The sequence below is a fragment of the Camellia sinensis genome, chromosome 14 (assembly GCF_055761805.1).
Source record: "Camellia sinensis isolate YWXY chromosome 14, ASM5576180v1, whole genome shotgun sequence".
Lineage (NCBI taxonomy): Eukaryota > Viridiplantae > Streptophyta > Magnoliopsida > Ericales > Theaceae > Camellia > Camellia sinensis.
The window spans coordinates 19,486,414-19,505,613 of NC_138974.1; the positions used below are offsets into that span (position 1 = coordinate 19,486,414).

The 19,200-nt window shown below is 37.5% G+C and overlaps 1 protein-coding gene across 1 annotated transcript in view; it reads left to right on the plus strand.

Annotated features, from left to right (window-relative positions):
* LOC114322390 (uncharacterized) overlaps positions 1 to 19,200 on the plus strand; it is a 94,252-nt gene that overhangs the window by 43,808 nt on the left and 31,244 nt on the right. The window contains exons 18-23 of the mRNA XM_082906174.1: positions 8,985 to 9,132; positions 9,229 to 9,398; positions 9,518 to 9,865; positions 11,800 to 11,967; positions 12,040 to 12,333; positions 12,602 to 12,778. Coding sequence (XP_082762300.1) covers positions 8,985 to 9,132; positions 9,229 to 9,398; positions 9,518 to 9,865; positions 11,800 to 11,967; positions 12,040 to 12,333; positions 12,602 to 12,778 — 1,305 coding nt within the window. The remainder of the gene's footprint in view (positions 1 to 8,984; positions 9,133 to 9,228; positions 9,399 to 9,517; positions 9,866 to 11,799; positions 11,968 to 12,039; positions 12,334 to 12,601; positions 12,779 to 19,200) is intronic.

Genomic DNA, 19,200 nt, shown 5'->3' on the forward strand with positions numbered 1-19,200 from the left:
ATACAGTGTCTCCTATCCTCTTTTATTTTTATATATTTTCTTGTTTTGTTGCTCTCTCCAAACTCAAGTTGGTTAGTTCCTATCCCCCTTGAGTTTGCGGGGGGCTGTTAAAATTTACCATCACCTACCACCAATTTACCATCACCTACCACCACCTATCACCTACCACCAATTTACCATCACCTACCACCACCTACTCCTCACCTACTACACTCACCATCTCCTATATAATGAGCCACTCACCATTTGTAATATATATAAGAACATTATATCAATCAATAATACATCAGTTTTTCTTACACTATTGATGCATGCTATGAAATTGGTTGTCTTCTTTTGCTTGGCTTGGCTGAACGTTAACTTGTTAAACTTTAATCTCTCTCATGATCTTCTTGCTCCTAAACTTAACCTTGGAAAGAAGCCCTTAAATGATTCCAAGTCAAAAGAGGCTATGGTAGAAGAGGTAAAATTTTGAATAAGAATTAGTTCTCAAAACAAAAATAAATAAATAAATAAATAAATTTGAATAAGAATCATACTTGGGAGTTTGTTCATCTTTCAACTGAAAAGAGACTAGAACTGTAAGTAGGTGTTCATTGTTAAGTAGAAAGTGGATGAGACAATTTTGTTTTTATCAACAACAAAAATTTTATTGATTAATCAAAAAAAGAGACGAGGATGAGGCATCCTCAACAAAAGAGAATCAAAGAAAAGAAAGTGGAGTAGACAATAGAGAGATACAATGCAAGACTTGTTGCCAAGGGGTCTGCTCAAGACTTATGGTATTGATTGGCAGGAGACCTTTGCCCCTGTGGCAAAGATGAATTCAATTTGGGTTCTTCTTTCTTGTGCAACCAATCTGGGTTGGCCCTTTCAACAACTAGATGTGAATAATGTATTTCTTCATGGTGATTTGGAGAAGGAAGTATGTATGGATGTGGCACTGGGATTTTCATCTCTATCCACTGTTGGGAAGGTTTATAGATTGAATAAAGCCAAGGTTTTGAAAAGTGGTTGCGGTGGTGCAGTTGCGGTTGTGGTGTGTAAAGACTGTAGCGTAACAGTTGCGGTAACCAGAACCGTGATTTTTTTTTTATTTTTCGCACAATTTGAAGAAAACTTACCGATACGCAATTTTTTTTTTTTTTTTTTTTTTTTTTTTTTTTCCAGAATCACATTTATTGGGGTTTAAAATAGATTTAGAACAATTTTTGTTAATTTTTAACTATGATCCAATATATTTCATATTTTCAACTCATTATGAGCTTTTTATATTTTATTTCAATAGTTAATTACTTTAAGAATAATTAATTTTAAATGTCTACAAATTATTTTTGACCATACGTGAATTAATTGAATAAAAAATATTCACAATTATTAAATGAAATGATTATAAAAATAAAAATTGTGCCATAAACAAAAATTATTTTTGAGGCACTTTTTTAGACAATTTATATTAACTAAATAAAATTATTTACAATTTAGTATTAAATGAAGTAATTATAAAAATAAAAATTGTGCCATAAACAAAAATTATTTTTGAACTATTGATTTTATTTATTTTTTTAAGGACATTTTTTAGACAACTCATTACAGTAACAAAATAAAAACTATTTACAATAAAATAATTATAAAAATAAATACAACCACTACTTATATAGATATTTTGTTTTACATGCTAATATAATGAGAAAAAAAATTATAAAGAAAAAAAATTCATATAAAATTTTTTCTTTGAGTTTGGATCACTTGAGTATTTGTTCAATTTTTGTAAGCTTTCGTTATTTTTTTTTTTGAGAAAGGAAGCTATTTAGAACATTGTAGAAGGGTGTAATGGTGTGTAACGGACCATTATGGCCGTTACGATACTGCTAGGACCGTTATGTAACATCGAAATGGCCGTTACATATGTGAATTTTCGTCACACCGCTATAGTGGCTTTAATGGGTGGCAGTAACCACCACAACCGTTACGTAATGGTTGCGGCCGTTTTTAAAACCTTAAAAAAAACACTTTATTTTATTTTATTTTATTTTTTTTGATAAATAAACAAACTTTATTAGAGAAGCATCAAGGCGATGAAAAGAACATAAAAAGAACAAAACCCATAAAGGGCCCAAAACAAAACTAACTAATTAATTCCTTCAAAAAATCAACAAATATCAAAACATGAGGATCACTCAAACCGTAACCCAACTATGAAGTACCCACAATAAGACGATTCTCTAACCACGGAATTGAATGGGCAATACCCTGAAAAATATGGCTATTACGCTCCAACTAACCAAAGCAAACAATGAGAAGCAAGTAACCATGCCTTTCATTGCCTTTGCCCGACCCCCCCCCCCCCCCCCAAACTCTGCAACACCACAAATAAAGACTATACCTAAGCCAAAACAAAAATAGCCACAAGCAACATCCAAAGTCACGAAGTTATCGAACAATAAATAAGCAAGTGATCCACCGTCTCTGCAACTACACAACACAAACAACAACAATTTACCAAAACATGTCTACAACGAATAAAGTTATCAATACTCAAGATACATCCCATGAATATCGTCCAAACAAAGAACGCCACCTTAGACGGTGACCCTGGCACCCAAATGCACCTCCAGGGAAAGCCAACTGCATCACCACCTGCAAAGCCTGATAAAATGAGGACACTGAAAAAATCGCTTTAGATCTTGGACAATTCCATACCAAAGTATCCACTGCATCCCCCTCTAAATGCAACTCATACAGAAAACCCAATACTCCACCACCAACTGCTCCAACTCCCAATCCTGCACAGCATGATGCAAATGAACATTCCAAACAAACCCCTGCCCCTACTACCATCTCCTCAGGATAAAAAACAATAGCATAAATCAAAGGAAACAACCTCGCCAAAGACAAACCACCACACCACCTGTTTTGCCAAAAGCGAACCCTATCTCCTATCCCTAGATTAAACTGAACCCAACCCCATAACTCCTCATAGCCCAATCAAATCCCCTTCCATAAGCCACGACCATGGGAATGGCATATCGTACCCGAAGACTGAACCCAACGCCATAACTCCTCATAGCCCAATCAAATCCCCTTCCATAAGCCACGACCATGGGAATGGCATATCCTACCCGAAGACCAACCCCCCCCCCCCCTCCACCCACCTAACCCATATTTAGCCACCACCACCTTCCTCCATAATATTTTCCTCTCTTCCACAAAATACACAAACATTTCCCAAAAGAGACCGATTAAATAAAACCAGCTTCCTCACACCCAAACCCCCACTCTCCTTAGAAGTACAAACCCTCTCCCAAGCCACCAAATGATAATGAATCCCCCACCACTCCACGGAAAATTTCGTTGTAACTTTTCCAATCGCTTAGCAACCGCCACAGGAATCACATGCACCAACATAATGTATGTCGGAATACTAGACAAGACACTCTTAATCAGAGTGGTCCACCCTCCTTTGGACAGGTACTGATGCTTCCACCCCGCCAACCTCCGTTGCACCCAATCTACCATCCCATCCCACACTCTCCTTGCCTTGAAAGTCGCCACCAAAGGAAGGCCCAAATATGAAACCAGAACATTTACCACCTTACACCCCAAAACTGCTGCCAAAACTGGAATACGATCCATTGCACCAATTGGGATCAACTTTGACTTGGTGAAATTGACCCGCAGCCTTGAAACTGCCTCAAAACACAACACACACCGAAGTGGCCTAGCTTAACTGCATTTGCATCACAAAAAATATGCGCATCATCCGCATAGAAAAGATGATTAATCCCCAAAGCATTTTGTCCCTTCCCCACCTCGAAGCAAGGTAACAAGCCCCTATGGACCGTAGTGGACAACAAACAACCCAATGCCTCCATCACCAAAATAAACAACAGAGACAATGGATCCTCCTGACACAAACCCCGCCGTGTAGGAAAAAGTCCCGCCGGAGTACCATTTACTAAAACTGACATCCGTACAGTAGAGATGCAAAATTGAACCCATTGTCTCCATCTATCCCCAAAGCCCATCCACTGAAGCACCCAAAGCAAAAACTGCCAATTCACATTATCATATGCCTTTTCAATGTCCAACTTACAAATAATCCCGGCCTCTCCTTGCTTCAGCCGTGAATCCACACACTCATTAGCCACAAGCACAACATCTAGGATCTGACAACATCTTACAAATGCATTCTGCGACTTAGACACCACCCCTCCAACACAACCCGAAGCAGTGTTTTAAAAGGCTCACACTGAAGCGATAAGGTCTCCTATAGCCTAAGAGCGAGGTGTGAGGTGAAGCACGCCTCACCAAAGCGAAGCGCAAGTAGTAGAAGAAAAGCAAAATTATAAAATAGGCAAACTTTTTAACATAACAAATATATATAGAATTTCAAAAATTATAACCATTTCTAATAATCTTTAAACATAACATTCAATCTTCTAAAAAGTAGAAATATAATATCCAACAAAAGATATAATTCATAACATTCAATCTTTTATCACTTTTTGCTCTCTTTTGATCACGTTTGGTCATTTTATATTGAAGAGTTTTGAATCCCTATGGGAATACCCACAAAAAAGCACTTAATCAGCAATTAGAGTAGAAAAATGGGTAAAGCTTATGAAGCCCACACCTCACGCCTCGGAAAAGACCCTTGCCTCAGCGACTAAGCTACGCCTTACGTATTGCGTCTCACCTCGACCTATTCGAAGCACAAGGTTGCATCTCATTGCACCTCGCGCGCGCCTTTTAAAACACTGCCCTGAAGCCTATTAGCCAAAACCTTAGCCAATAACTTATATACACTGCCCAAAACACTAATTGGCCTGAAGTCTGTAATGTCTTCCGCCCCTCCTTTCTTCAGGATCAACACTATAAAGGTCGCATTTAGACTCTTCTCAAATTGCCTTGTTTGATGAAACTGCTCAAATAAAGCCATCACCTTAGCTTTCACCACCCCCAAACACTGTTGTAGGAATGCAATAGAGAAACCATTAGGCCCCGGCTAAGTTACACGGACTCGGGTACGAGTATCGGGTACGGGTGTGTATCTAGGGGTCGGACACTTTAAAATTAAAAATTAATGATACGTGGATATGTATCCAAATTCGGATACGGGTACGGGAATACGTTAAATAGTTTTTTTAAAAAATATATATTTATTATAACGTAGACATGGGACACGACAATTTCTAAAAAATGGGAATACGGACACGACAGGGGATACGACAAATTTTTTAATTTTTTTTATAAATATTTTTATTTTAATATATATTAATTATTTTATTTATTTATTCTATTTTTTAAATAATGTGTTCCAATTAATTTTTTTATTTTATTTTACATACATGTATTTATTTTTTTATTAATATATATAAGTATATATTATCTTATAAATATAATATATGTTATACAATAATTATTATGTAATATATAATAATCTATGAAGCACGGATACTTCAAAAAGGGAGACGTATCCGTATCGGATACTTATCGGATACCGATACTCCTTGGATACTCGCGGATACGTATCAGATACTTCTTAAAAGTATCGGATACTTCTTAATTAATTTTTTATTAATTTTAAAGTATCGGATACTTAATTTTGAAGTATCGGATACTAGAAGTTACATATTACTTATAATATTTTGTTTAGTTCTTCGATAAGAGGAATATAGTAAGAGTTAAAGTAATAGAATTTGTCAAATTGATGTATCCTTATTGTCTCTCTCGCTTTCTCACTCTCTCACGTTTCTTGTCTTTGCTCTCATTCTTTTTTTGGTGTTGGCATATAAGGATGATGTTTAATTTGCATTTGCTTTTGTTTTTAGTTTTAGATGTTTTATGAATGTTTGAAGACTTTTAGGTTAATAGGAATCTCTCTCTTTATTTATTAATTTACTTTAAGTTTTATTTTCATACATATTACATTATTAAAATTATAAATTTTTTTTTTTTTTTTACAAACGTATTCCTGTCGTACCTGTATCATACTTTTTCAAATTTTGATGCATCCCATAACCATATCGCCATATCCGTATCCGTGCTTCCTAGGTTATCATTGATGACCTAAAAAAGTATATTTGTTGAAATTTTTATTTAATAATGGTTTTTTGGCTTTAACTAAGGTCCTGTGATATTCACTAATGAAGGGGAACAAGTTGAAGCTATTGACCTTGAAGACTCTTAGTTTTATAGGAATCTTTCTTTTTTTATCAAGTTGTCTTTTGTTATAGGTTTTATTTTTATGCATACTGCATTATTAAAAATTGTAAAAATAATATTTTTACGAACGTATCCCTGCCGTACCCGTATCCTAGTTTTTCAAATTTTTCCGTATCGCCGTATCCATATCATATCGTATCCGTATCCCGTATCTGTATCCGTGCTTCCTAGATAATAATAGTTATTATTATTTATTATTCAGTTCCTTAACTACTATTATTATAGATAGATAGATACGAATAGAGATATGAATCAAGAGACAGAGGAACGACAGAGAGAGAGAGGGAAAGAAAAGCGAAGCCATCGATCGCGATCGCGAGAGAGAAGGCGAGAGAGAGAGAGAGAGAGAGGGGGGCTTTTCGAAGTCTTCTGGGGTGTTCGACTGTTCGATCGACTGATGGAGCTTCGATCTTCGACTGGATCGAAAGGATGGAGCTTCGATTGGAGGTCTTCGATCTTTTACTGGATGGAGCTTCGACTGGATCGACTGGATAAAGCTTCGACCAGGTTCTCTTTTGCTCTCACCTCTTTCATTTCTTTTGCTCTCTATGAAGAGCCGTGTCCGAGAGAGAACAAGCGAATCCGACATAGATCCCACACCCGCACCCGTGTCGTGTCATGTCGACACGGATACTTCGGCCCAAAGTGCCGAGTCCATGTAACATAGGGCCCTCGTACCTTATCTCCGGGCATGCTCCTCAACGCATCGAGCACCTCCTTTAAAAATGGCCTCTAACATCAAACTATTCGCCTAAGAAATAGTATCAAACTCCACCCTCTCCAAACCCAGTCTCCACACATCCCCCTCATCCTACAACAAATGCTGAGAAAAACCCACAATGCCAGCCCTAATATTCTCCTTCGATGATAGAACCTCACCATTAACCTTCAACCTCCCTATCTGGTTTGCCTGCCGATGGGCATTCGCCATTCGATGAAAAAACTTCATATTGCGATCCCTAGTTTTCAACCACAAACATCTATATTTCTGTCGAAAGCTAATTTCCTCCATCTGAGCAACCTACTCATACTCCTTCCGAGCCCCATCCCGATGAGCCAAGTCCTCTTCAGAAAGACCCCCTCCAGCCTCCTTCTCATCTAACCCCTGCATCTCTGTCAGAATGTTTACCTTTTGAACCTCCAAACTACCAAACACCTTTGCATTCCACCGTTTCAAATCTATCTTCAGAAGCTTCAACATTCGAAAGTTGATTGTATTTCTTCTTTTCACTTTATGGATTGAACAATCTCTTAGAAATTGGAGAGTTACCGAAATTTCGGGAGGCGACTTTATGGATTGAACAATCTCCTAGAAATTGATTTGATAGGTTTCTTAAGGCTATGATGAGGTTTGAATACATGCTAAGCCTGGCAGACTATGCCATGTTTGTCCATTTGAGGGGAATCATTTGTTTTTTATTGGTACATACAGATTGGAGAGTTGTTTGTATTTCTTTTTTTCTTTTTTCTGTTATTTGAATCTTTCAGTGGACTTCTTGTCCCATGATGTAATCCTTTTCATTAACAAACATTACATGTTGCTTATCAAAAAAAAACTCCAGACAAAATTGCCACTGAAACAGAATTGATGCAAAGGGGAAGCCTCATCTCAATGGCCACTAGAAAGAATTCTGAGCCCTGATCTACCTCACTTGACTCTATGTTGACGCTTGACAAAGGAAAGCAAAGCAGGCAAGACAACAAGGCTTTCTTGGGACATGATCATTAAAATGTAAATTGGAAAGAATACAATGAATGATACTCGTTAGATATATAGCTTGAACTACTCGTTAGATATATAGCTTGAACAAACTTTTTAGGTGCCACGATTTCATGTTGGGTCTTCACTTGGCAGAACGTGCTAATCCTGAGAGTCTGAGACATTGTATGGTGTGGGAGGTGCATCTTATTCACTCATCGTTCATGAAGTTTCTGCAGAGCTTTTACATGGATCCTTAGAAGAATTGAGTATATTTACAATGTTGTTATATTGTTTCAGCAGAAAAACAAATTACAGAGCTTTTAATTGGATGCTTAGAAGAATTGAATATATTTAGAATGTTGTTATGTTGTTTCAGCAGAAAAGCAAAATGAAAGTTTTCCTTGCGTGTAGTTACTGATATTGAGTTCGTACCTAATAGCAAAAGTTGATTGAATTTTAGAGTCTTTTAAAACGTGGCATATATTTTAGAAACCAGCCCCATTGAGCAGAGTGATTTTTGAGTTTAATAATATTCAGGGGAGCAGAGGCTATTAAAACCAAACCATCACAGGCTTGATGTGTCCACTGATAACCATCCCATCTGTGCCCCAATCCTGGTTATCACTGTATTATTTTCTAGGCTTGGTTACCTGTTTTATTCATCGCTTTGCCATTCCTATTTTTCTTGAAATTCTGGACATTCTTTTTTCTGTTCTTCCCTCTTATTTTGATGCCTCAATCTGACATTTTTAATACTGAAACCATTACAAATGCCTGGTAAAAGATATAGCCCCAAACTTTAAAAAGTGCTGTGTTCTAGTAATTGGCATGCCCATGTATTTTTCTTTGTTCCAATAACAAATGAAAAAAAAAAAGAAAAGAAAATTGGCGCTTAAATTTTCTGGTCTTTGGTTTCATTTTCTTAATCTGTGAACTGAATACAGTCTTTGTTATATTGTAGTACATTTCATTTCTTTATCTTAACCTTTTCTTCTTCTTCTTCTTCTTCTCTTTTCTTCTAATGAGATGATTTCTGACATTTATTTCCTGACAGGTCTCAGAATCATTGCTCCAGGCTACAGCAAAATACCTGGTTGATATCGTTAACTCTGAGACTGCTACAATGGCTTCTGTTGCAATGGAAGCTCTAGGTCATATTGGACTACGGGTCCCTCTGCCTCTGCTTCAGGACTCTAATTCAGGTGAAAGTTCTTAAGTTGCTGTTATAAGCTTATTGGTTTTACATGCATTTTGAACTATGTGGAAGTGATCTTATTCAATTACTGTTTACACTGCAGGTGCCATCTTATCAGTCTTGCATGAAAAGTTGACCAAGCTACTCTCCAGCGATGATATCAAAGCTATCCAGAAAATTGTTCTCTCCCTGGGTCATATGTCTGTAAATGAATCATCCTCTTCCAATCTAAACATCGCCCTTGATTTGATTTTCAGTCTTTGCCGTTCAAAGGTAGGCAAAAAATTCGTCGGGTTGTTTGGAAATCTTTTGTTATTCATGTACAATGAGTTTTTAGCATGGCTCTCCATAATAGTAGAAAAGCTTTCACTTCCTGCACATTGGGTTTGCAGGTTGAGGACATCCTGTTTGCAGCTGGCGAGGCTCTGTCATTTTTGTGGGGCAGTGTTCCTGTGACTGCTGATGTGATTCTCAAAACCAACTATACTTCACTTTCCACAAGTTCAAACTTTCTGACAGTAGATGTGTCTGCATCCCTTTCAAGATATAGCTCTACAGAGCCTGAAGCCAATGAAGGTTGTTGTGTCATGGTTAGAAATGCTATTACTAGAAAGCTTTTCGATGATCTTTTATACAGTAGCAAAAAAGAGGAGCGTTGTGCTGGAACCGTCTGGTTACTATCACTGACAATGTATTGTGGCCATCACCCAAGCATCCAACAAATGCTTCCAGATATCCAGGTTTGTCAATAGCATTATAATACATTCAGTATGATGTGGTTGCACTTTACGCTGTATTCAAATTTTGTCCCAAATCGCATCAAACACCCTAGCATTCCTTTCCAACCATTAATTACATATATCATCCTTTTGGGCTTCAGTTCACCCTCCTTTCTTTTACTACTCATCTCTCAGAGCTTTCCTTCCTTTGGATGTATAACCCTCCTTGTCCTTCCCATTCCTTTTATTATTCAAACTTGCCAAAGATAAACCCATATTTTTTAACAACTGGGTTAAATGAGCCCAACCATTTTGATCATGAGAAAAGGAAGCACTCTTTCTTAAATCTGTCAACCATATCTCATTACTTTCATGATAATCTATAATAATAGTACTTACCCAAAAAAATCTATAATAATAGCAGCATTAGGACAACCCAAACCGGTGGCTGTAAAACAACCAGAAAACAACATGGGATGAGACCCACCCCCATTAAGTGCTTCTCTCTTGGAATTAGACATAAAAGGAGGAGTTGGAACAAAAACACCTTCATGAGATGGAGAAGAATCCGTACTACCCTTACCCTCACGTAGATTGGAAAGGTTGTGCAACTTGTGATTTGTTAAAAGAAAAAAAATTTGTATGGTGTTTCCCTTAGCTATAATCAATGAACTAAGCACCAATTTCATAGTAACATTGCTGAATGACCGAATCCTCCTCATCACCATCTGTGTCACTTATAAATTATGTCTGTATCATCTGATGAATCATCTTAATTGCCCAGGCCAGACAAAGCCTGACTAGCCTCGAAATTGCCTTCTTCCAAATCTCTTAGTTTCTGGGCTTGAAAGAGCTCACAAGATCCCAAGTAACCATCATAAAAAATTTCTCTATGAACATTTTGAAAATTCATATTGTAGGTTTAGGCTGTTCTGGTGGCTAATGTGTGTTTTCCTTGTAAAATGATTTTGTAATGTTAACGTTTTTTTAATCGGCAATTTTGTAATGTTAACATGTCTTTACAAATACCTACTGGTTGTCTTTGATTCTTTTTTGATAATTTTGCTTTCCTATATTTTATTATTAGCAAGTCAACTTTCTTTCAATTTGTAATGTATACTTCATTTATGTATGTGTACCTCAAAGTCACAGAATATGGCCCTAAAAATTATTCCAATGTATGAATCTATGAAAGGCTTGTGTGGTGCAACCTGCACCCTAGTTTTGTCATTTAACTGTTAGTGAGTGTGATGGTTTCTCCATTGTTATCATCGTTGTCTTCTTCTTCTTCTTCTTGAAATTTCCTTTCGATCTTTGTACTATGCTGCTAATATATTATTTGTCGCTATTGAGACTTGTTATCTTTATAGTAATAGTTGTTATAGTTATTGCCATTGTTATTGTTGTAGTTGTTATGATATGTAAATCACACTTTAAGAAGCCCAATCATCTTGCACATATTGAAACCAACAAATTCATCTAGAAAGTCCAGTGAACTTGTAGCTTTTGAACCCTAGTCCCAAATCTCAATTTATCTAAAAGCCTGAATACCTTCTCTGCTTCCTAATGTTTCAAAGAGGCTCTAACTTTGTGAACATATAGGTGAACTACATTATATGCCAATTGCTATACCTATTATGGCTGTTAGATACTGAATCTGAACATGACACTTATTGCTAAATAGATAAGGCATGGAAACTCGTGCCTCGATCAATTTTAAGGCATCCCAACCGTGAAAAGCATGCTTGTTCTTAATAATGTTTTATGATCAGTTCTATTGTTTCCCAATATCAATTGTGTGGCAGCAATTGGAAACATTTGCATGATCTGTACGAACCCACTATTGTGAAAGTCCTTCTAGATGTTAAGACATCTATTACTATCAATTTTTTATTTCAATTTCCGACCAGCATTACAGACTAGAATCAGTCTAAACCTGGTCCACATGAATGCAGGAAGCATTTACCCACCTACTAGGTGAGCAAAATGAACTTACTCAGGAGCTGGCATCCCAAGGACTGAGTATTGTCTATGAATTTGGCGATGCTTCAATGAAGAAGAATTTAGTAAATGCACTAGTTGGCACACTAACTGGTTCAGGAAAAAGAAAGAGAGCTGTTAAGGTAATGTCAATTTCCCTTCCTATATCATTTGTTCAGAAAAAAATATCTGAAGTTCTATAGTTTGTTATTTAGCTTGTAGAAGACTCTGAGGTCTTCCATGAAGGTGCTATTGGTGAAAGTCTCAGTGGAGGGAAACTTAGCACTTATAAGGAGCTCTGCAATCTGGCAAACGAGATGGGACAGCCAGACTTGATCTATAAGTTCATGGATTTGGCTAATTATCAGGCTTCTATGAATTCCAAGAGGGGTGCTGCATTTGGGTTTTCTAAGATAGCCAAGCAAGCAGGGGATGCTCTACAGCCACACCTTCGTTTATTGATTCCAAGGCTTGTTCGATACCAGTATGATCCTGATAAAAATGTGCAGGTACACCTCCTTTCTTGTGCTGGAGCAAGTGTTATGTTTATTAGGCTCTTTGAGTATGATTGCTGTTCAAGTTTCCTCTGGCGTTGATTTACCGCATTCAATATTTGTTGATTATTTTGCAGGTTTCCACATGCCACCACTTACATCGTTTTTCTTTGGAATTTGAAACACCTTGAGAAATTAAATAGCATATCCATTCAACCATAAATTTTGATGACTATTTTCACTATGGTCTTTGCTCACTGCTTTTAGTCGTGCTATGCTTTAGGATGCAATGGCACACATCTGGAAATCACTGGTGGAAGATTCAAAGAGAACAATTGATGAACACTTGGACATTATTTTTGATGATTTATTCATACAATGTGGGTCTAGGCTTTGGCGTTCACGCGAGGCTTCTTGTCTTGCTCTTGCGGATATAATCCAAGGACGCAAATTTGATCAGGTTATTAGCTTCTTTTTAATTATTTATTTGTAGTCTGAGGTAATTTTGTCTTGATGAAATGCCTAATTAGTTAATCATTATAATCTTTTGGAAATTTGAAAACATAACATTTATAAATTATGATTGTGGACCAGACAGGAGTGTTGCATCTAACTGTTACACGGTCTTGGGTAGAACTCACCCCAAAAACTAAGCTATTAAGGTGAGGGTGCCCTCATGCTTATATGCTTAATATTACTTTAGTACCTAGGCGATGTGAGACTTTGTTTCACACCCTCCCTCACGCCCAGTGTACTCACTTGAAAGCACTTGCGGCATGCAAGCCATGGACTGCGTTTCACACTAACATATACAAACATATAGGTGCCAAACACATGAACTCTGCATGGGCCGTGGCTATGTATTTCTGTTTGTGGATTTTAGTTAATATTGTCTCTGTGTTCAGTTCTGCAAAAAAATGGTGAACTGCACTTGTTATTGCTCAATTTTTAAGTTAATGATGGTGGATTTTCTGAGCATCTAAAAAAGGATTGCATCAGTAATCATGTCTGTGATTTTGTTGGACTAGTGACCTACATATGTAGCTTATAAATCTTTTAATGAGGTTGTTTCTGGAATTCAGAGCAGATTAACATTTTGTATTCTCCATTTATCAATACAACTGTCTTTTTCTTTACTCATGCATGATATTGTCCATCACCGTGTCCCATACATGTCCACAGCGTGTTGGTGTCTGATACATGATGTGTCAATTTTTTGAAGTATTACCTTATGTAGGACACTTAGGGGACACTATATGGACATGTGTGTCTTGTTTTTGGACACTCCTTATGACACCTATGTGGGTTTTTTTTTGCAATTTTAGAAAAATGAATTGGGGTTAAAGTAAATATGTAGAAACAAGTGAGGGGAATAAAATACACCCGCACATTTATTGATGCCTCCTAAAGCTTTGTGCCCTAAATTTATATGATTATAGCCATAGACATATATGTATTATATGTTTTTGTTGTATGCTTGCTGTATTTGTATCCTAATTTTGCAATGTCTATCTCTGTGCTTCTTAGATCTGCACCTGCAGTCATAGCCGAAAATATTTCAAGGCATCCCTCGGATACTAATACTATTAACACTTTTTTTTTTGTTGATAAATACTAATACTATAACACTTTTCCTGTCTTATTCAACAATACTAATCATGATCACCTTGAACTATAATGCTTCTAGTGAAATGTTAAGCCACCCTTTTCTGAGCATCTAAAAAAGGATTGTATCAGTAATCTTTTGTGACTTTTTTTTAACTGTTTGTAAAAAAAAAAATTATATATTTACATTATACCCGACTAGACAAATATAAAAAATGAAAAAGAAATTGAAAAATTGAAAAACAAAATTTAAATATAATTCACCCCACCAAAAAACAAACCACTACAAAAAACAAAATTACATTGGAATATGAAAAATACTCAAAATTATTTATAGCTGTTAGACTTCTATTTTACAGTTTATTTATTTATTTATTATTTTTTTTAATGAACAAAATAGCACAATCTACTGCAATCCAACGGCTGATTAATAACAATCCAACGACTGAGATCTATCCTCTAGAATGAACCTCACATATCTCAAGAGAAACCCCAACCCCCTTTCTATCTTGCTCTCATCTTAGATGAGAGCAATCTCTCTCTCTCTCTCTCTCTCTTCTTCGTTCGAAGAAATATGTAGAGCATGTTCGCTATCAAATTCAACTCTGATGATCTCGAACTAGCAACTTCAAGCAATTCATGTGAGATATGCTTCTCAGTTGCTTCTACTGAAGCCGAGCACCAAGTTTTAGGACTTGATTCTATTCCTTGATTTGTTTATTAAACTAGAGCATTTAATTTATCATTTATTCAGCTTTACTCGTCTAGATATGACTTCCCTGTTATTGACAAATTGTTATTCTTCAATATCTATTGTTTTAAACTTCAGTTTGATTGATGAGAAAGCAGAGAAAACAATCTGTTGGGTTTAGAGTTCTTAAAAACAATTTTATATTTTAGTATTTTGTTGTATTCAATGAATTTTAAAAAAAAAAAAAATTGTGTAAATTTTATATTTTTAAGTGTATAGATCTAAAAATTAAAAATAAAAAAAAAAAATTGAAAGCATTTGCTAAAAAGTAAAAAAATCTGAAATCGAATTTGGGAGATTTTTCTAGTGAATGTCTTTTCAGCTGAATTTGGAGCCAAAAATCTGTTGATATTTGATGATGTGGCATGTTTGGCACCTACTATTCAACCTACCAAATTTGAGAACAGAAATAGCATCTACTATCTTTGGCAAGAAGAATAGTAGGCCATTGGAGACTTTTTTTTGTCACTCTTGCTAAATTTTTTTGTCACTCTTGCTAAATTATGGCTTTGGCAGCTCCATTGGAGATGCTTAGTTCATTATATTTGATAAAAGCAAATATATTTAAAAAAAAAAAAACTTTTGGGATCACTTTGGATTGCTAAATTTACCATTTTGAATCACTTTGGATGATGTGGCATGTTTGGCACCTGCTATTCAACCTACCACATTTGAGAACAGAAATGGCATCTACTATCTTTGGCAAGTAGAATAGCAGGCCATTGGAGACTCTTTTTTTGTCACTTTTGCTAAATTATAGCTTTGGTAGCTCCATTGGAGATACTTAGTTCATTATATTTGATAAAAGCAAATATATTAAAAAAAAAAAAACTTTTGGGATCAATTTGGATTGCTAAATTGACCATTTTGGAACAAAAATATACTCGGAACATGCGTTCCAAAATGTAATTTGCTAGGTTATCAGCAGTTTAGCGGTTTTTCGTAACACTGTCCGAGTCTATCCTACTTAGTCAAAACCTTATTCCTCTCAAATCTACCTTTCTTTTGAGTGTAATAATCACCAAAAGCTAGACATGTTTGACTGATATTTATATAATATAAATGTAAGTTTTTCATTTTAACGGATTTCTACCATGAGTAACCCTTCGTGTATTACTTTTGTTTATGATCCACAATCATTTTGAAAACTGTCACATTTTTAGAAATTAAACTGTTCGTTTTTGAAATCAACATAATTTTAAAATGTAGTAATTACTTGAATTGAAGTATATAGTGGAAGTGCAAACAAGTGATTCACCCCGCCCTCCCTCATTGTGAACACTTTCATCTTATAGCCTTCGTTGCTAGAAATTCACCTTTTTCTCTTTTGATGATGGGAAACTTCAACCATCCCACCCTGTCATCTAGTGCAAGGTCTTATGATGAACTTTGGATACGCACAATCACCTGCAAACCATACATATCAATTAAGCCAGAGTATTTTTTGTTCCGATGAGAGTTGCACAAGACCTCATAGAATTACCCCATAGTGGAGCTCCCATGTTCAACCCCATAGCCACTAGGACGCCCGTGTGGGTTTGTAAGATAAATTGATAGAGAGATGTAAAAATAAATTGATGGTATTATTGATTGATATATCTTGTTTATTTTCTGTCTATTACAAATGGTTCCTTATATAGATGTAGGTGTAGTGGATGGTGGTAGTGGTGTAGTGGGTTAGGTTTAGTGGAGTAGGTGAGGTGGTAATGGTGTAGTGGGTTAGGTTTAGTGGAGTAGGTGAGGTGGTAGTGGTGGTAGGTGATGGTAAATTCTAACAGCCCCCCGCAAACTCAAGGAGGATAGAAACTAACCAACTTGAGTTTGAAGAGAGGAACAAAACAAGAAAATACATAAAAAATAAAAAGAGGATAGGAGACACTGTATGGTCGTGTCAGACCATTGGTGAAGACACTGGATGGTGGTGTCATAACGTTGTAGAGGACACTGTATGGGGGTGTCATAACCATGTAGAGGACACTGTATGGTGGTGTCATAACGGTGTAGAGGACACTGGATGGCGGTGTCAGACCGATGTAGAAGACAGTTTATGGGGTCATGTCGGACCGTTGTAGCAGACAATGTTGTGACAGTTGTTGTGACAGTTTACGGAGTCTTGCTGGACCCTTGTAGAAACTAACCGGAATCAATGTCGGGACAGTTTACAGAGTCTTGTCGGACCCTTGAAGGAGCTAACCGGAATCAATGTCGGGATAGGTTACAGAGTCTTGTCGGACCCTTGAAGGAGCTAACCGGAATCAATGTCGGGACAGTTTATAGAGTCTTGTCGGACCCATAAAGGAGCTAACCGGAATTAATGTCGGGACAGTTTACAGAGTCTTGTCGGACCCATAAAGGAGCTAACCGGAATCAATGTCGGGACAGTTTACAGAGTCTTGTCGGACCCTTAAAAAGTCGCACCCTCAAAAGGTGTGCCCAATCGGTCAAAAAAGGCGTGCCATCAAAAGGCGTGCCCAATCCATAAAAAGGCGTGCCATCAAAAGGCGTGCCTAACTTATCAAAAGGTGTGCCGGGCATGATGGTGAGGCACGTGAGCGCCGTGGCTAGCGTGCCCGTGTTGTCGGCTGGCGTCGCGCGATGCGCGTGTCTGCCTTGGCTATATAACCAAGACGAAGGCAGAGGCTGAGGCAGAGAAAAAACTGAGAGAAACCTCTGAAAAATCCTTCGTGTTGCTGAGAAAGATAGTTCCGTTTGCTGAGAGAGAGTCTGTAATACGCTGTTGCCCAGAAAATAGTCTGTAACACTTTGTTGCCCAGAAAATGGCCTCGTCCTCGTCTTCCCGTGGACTGCTCACCCTCTTTCCCGACCTCAACGAGTCAACAAGAGAGAGAACTGGTGCGGTGGCACTGGAATCTCAACCAAGCGCCCCGGAGTTTGCTCCGTTGAACTTTCCGATGCGGTCTGTGGAGCAAAGAATGGCAGTGCAGTCGGATGTGGAGGCCAATCAGTATACTTTGAAGGCATGTGTGGAGTCCATGACGGCGGTTACAAATCTGTCGCACCGGCTGCAGAGTAGGACAAATGAGGTGCAGCAGTTAAACTCCCAGCTGGCTCTGCTCCAACGCATGTATAAGGATGCGCGAGCAGAGATAAGCGTGCTAAGGGCAGAAAACAAGGAGCTGAAGCGGAAGGCCACCGTGATGTTCCGATTTGGAGGTCCACCATATGCGGTAGTGGAGGAGCAGGGAGGAGGAAACTTGCTTGGTGGTCTAGGAAGCACGGAGGCAACACCGTCAAGGGCCGCCCAGGACGGAGGCAAGAAGAAGAGACCGGCGGAATAGGCGAAGAAGTGAGGTCGATTGGTGGCCGGCTGCAGAAAAGAAAACAAAGCTGCTGTTGTGTTTTTTTTTTTTTTTTTTTTTTTTTTTTGTAAAATTGTGATTGGGGTGGATCCCTGAGATGAATAAAATATGGTATGGTGTGCAAAGCTATATGGTATGAATGGAAGGGGAAAAAGATTAAAAATAATGTGAAAGAAAAATAAAGAAAGAAATAATAAAAATATAATAAAAAATGAAAGATGGGAAAATAAGGAAAATGGTTTAGAGAAAATAAATAAAAAATAATGTTTTTTTTTTTTTTTTTTTTTTGTTTATAAAGATAATATAATAAAAAGAGATGAGACAATTAATACGAGTCTACCACTGCCAGCACTCCACTTTCTGAATATAATATAACCCACTCTCTATCTGATGTTTACCCACATGCCTTCTCTCTCTCATCTTTCCACTGTCCAACCCACCATTTGTTTAATCACTTCACTTTTTTTGTTTTTTGGTTTAAAAATAAAAAGAAGTATGGGTATATGCAAAAGGTGGGGGATGATGGGGTAAAAATAAAATAAAATAAAAGAAAATGATGACCAAAGAAAAACACAGCTGTAAACAACACGAAGGGCATTGGGTAGTGGGATTGTTGTTGGAGACAACTTCTTTGTATACTATCTGTCATGTTTCAAGCATGCACCTCTCTTGTATGTATTCGAGACTAGGAGAGTTCTGCAGCCAGCATTTTGGCCAAATAAAATATCTGTATCCAATCTGTCACCCACCATTCTTGACTTAGTGCGATTAAGGGCAAAGGGGCTTGGTGTTGGGCACACCTGGAACCCATATTGGTTCATAATTCCGATACGGGATTGCCTAAAGCTGTGAAATTGAGTTGTTCTCTTTGTGACGCTCTCTTCTCTGCTTCGAACCCATCAAGGACTGCTTCAGAGCATCTCAAGAGAGGGACTTGCCCGAATTTCAATTCCGCCCCAAAACCCATTTCCTCTGTTTCTCCCACTTCGCTTCCTGGTCTCACTTCCCTTCTTCTACTTCTCACCACCATCCTAACCACTGCAAACGCTCTTCTTCCGGTGGTCGAGGCGGCGGAGCTTCTTCTTCTTCTTCTTACCAGGTTCCTCCGCTTGCTATTGTTGATCCGACCCGGTTTTCGGTGGAGCTTGCTTACCCGCCGGCGGTGTCGGTGGCTACTGTTGTTACGGCGAGTGCTGGCGGAAGCGG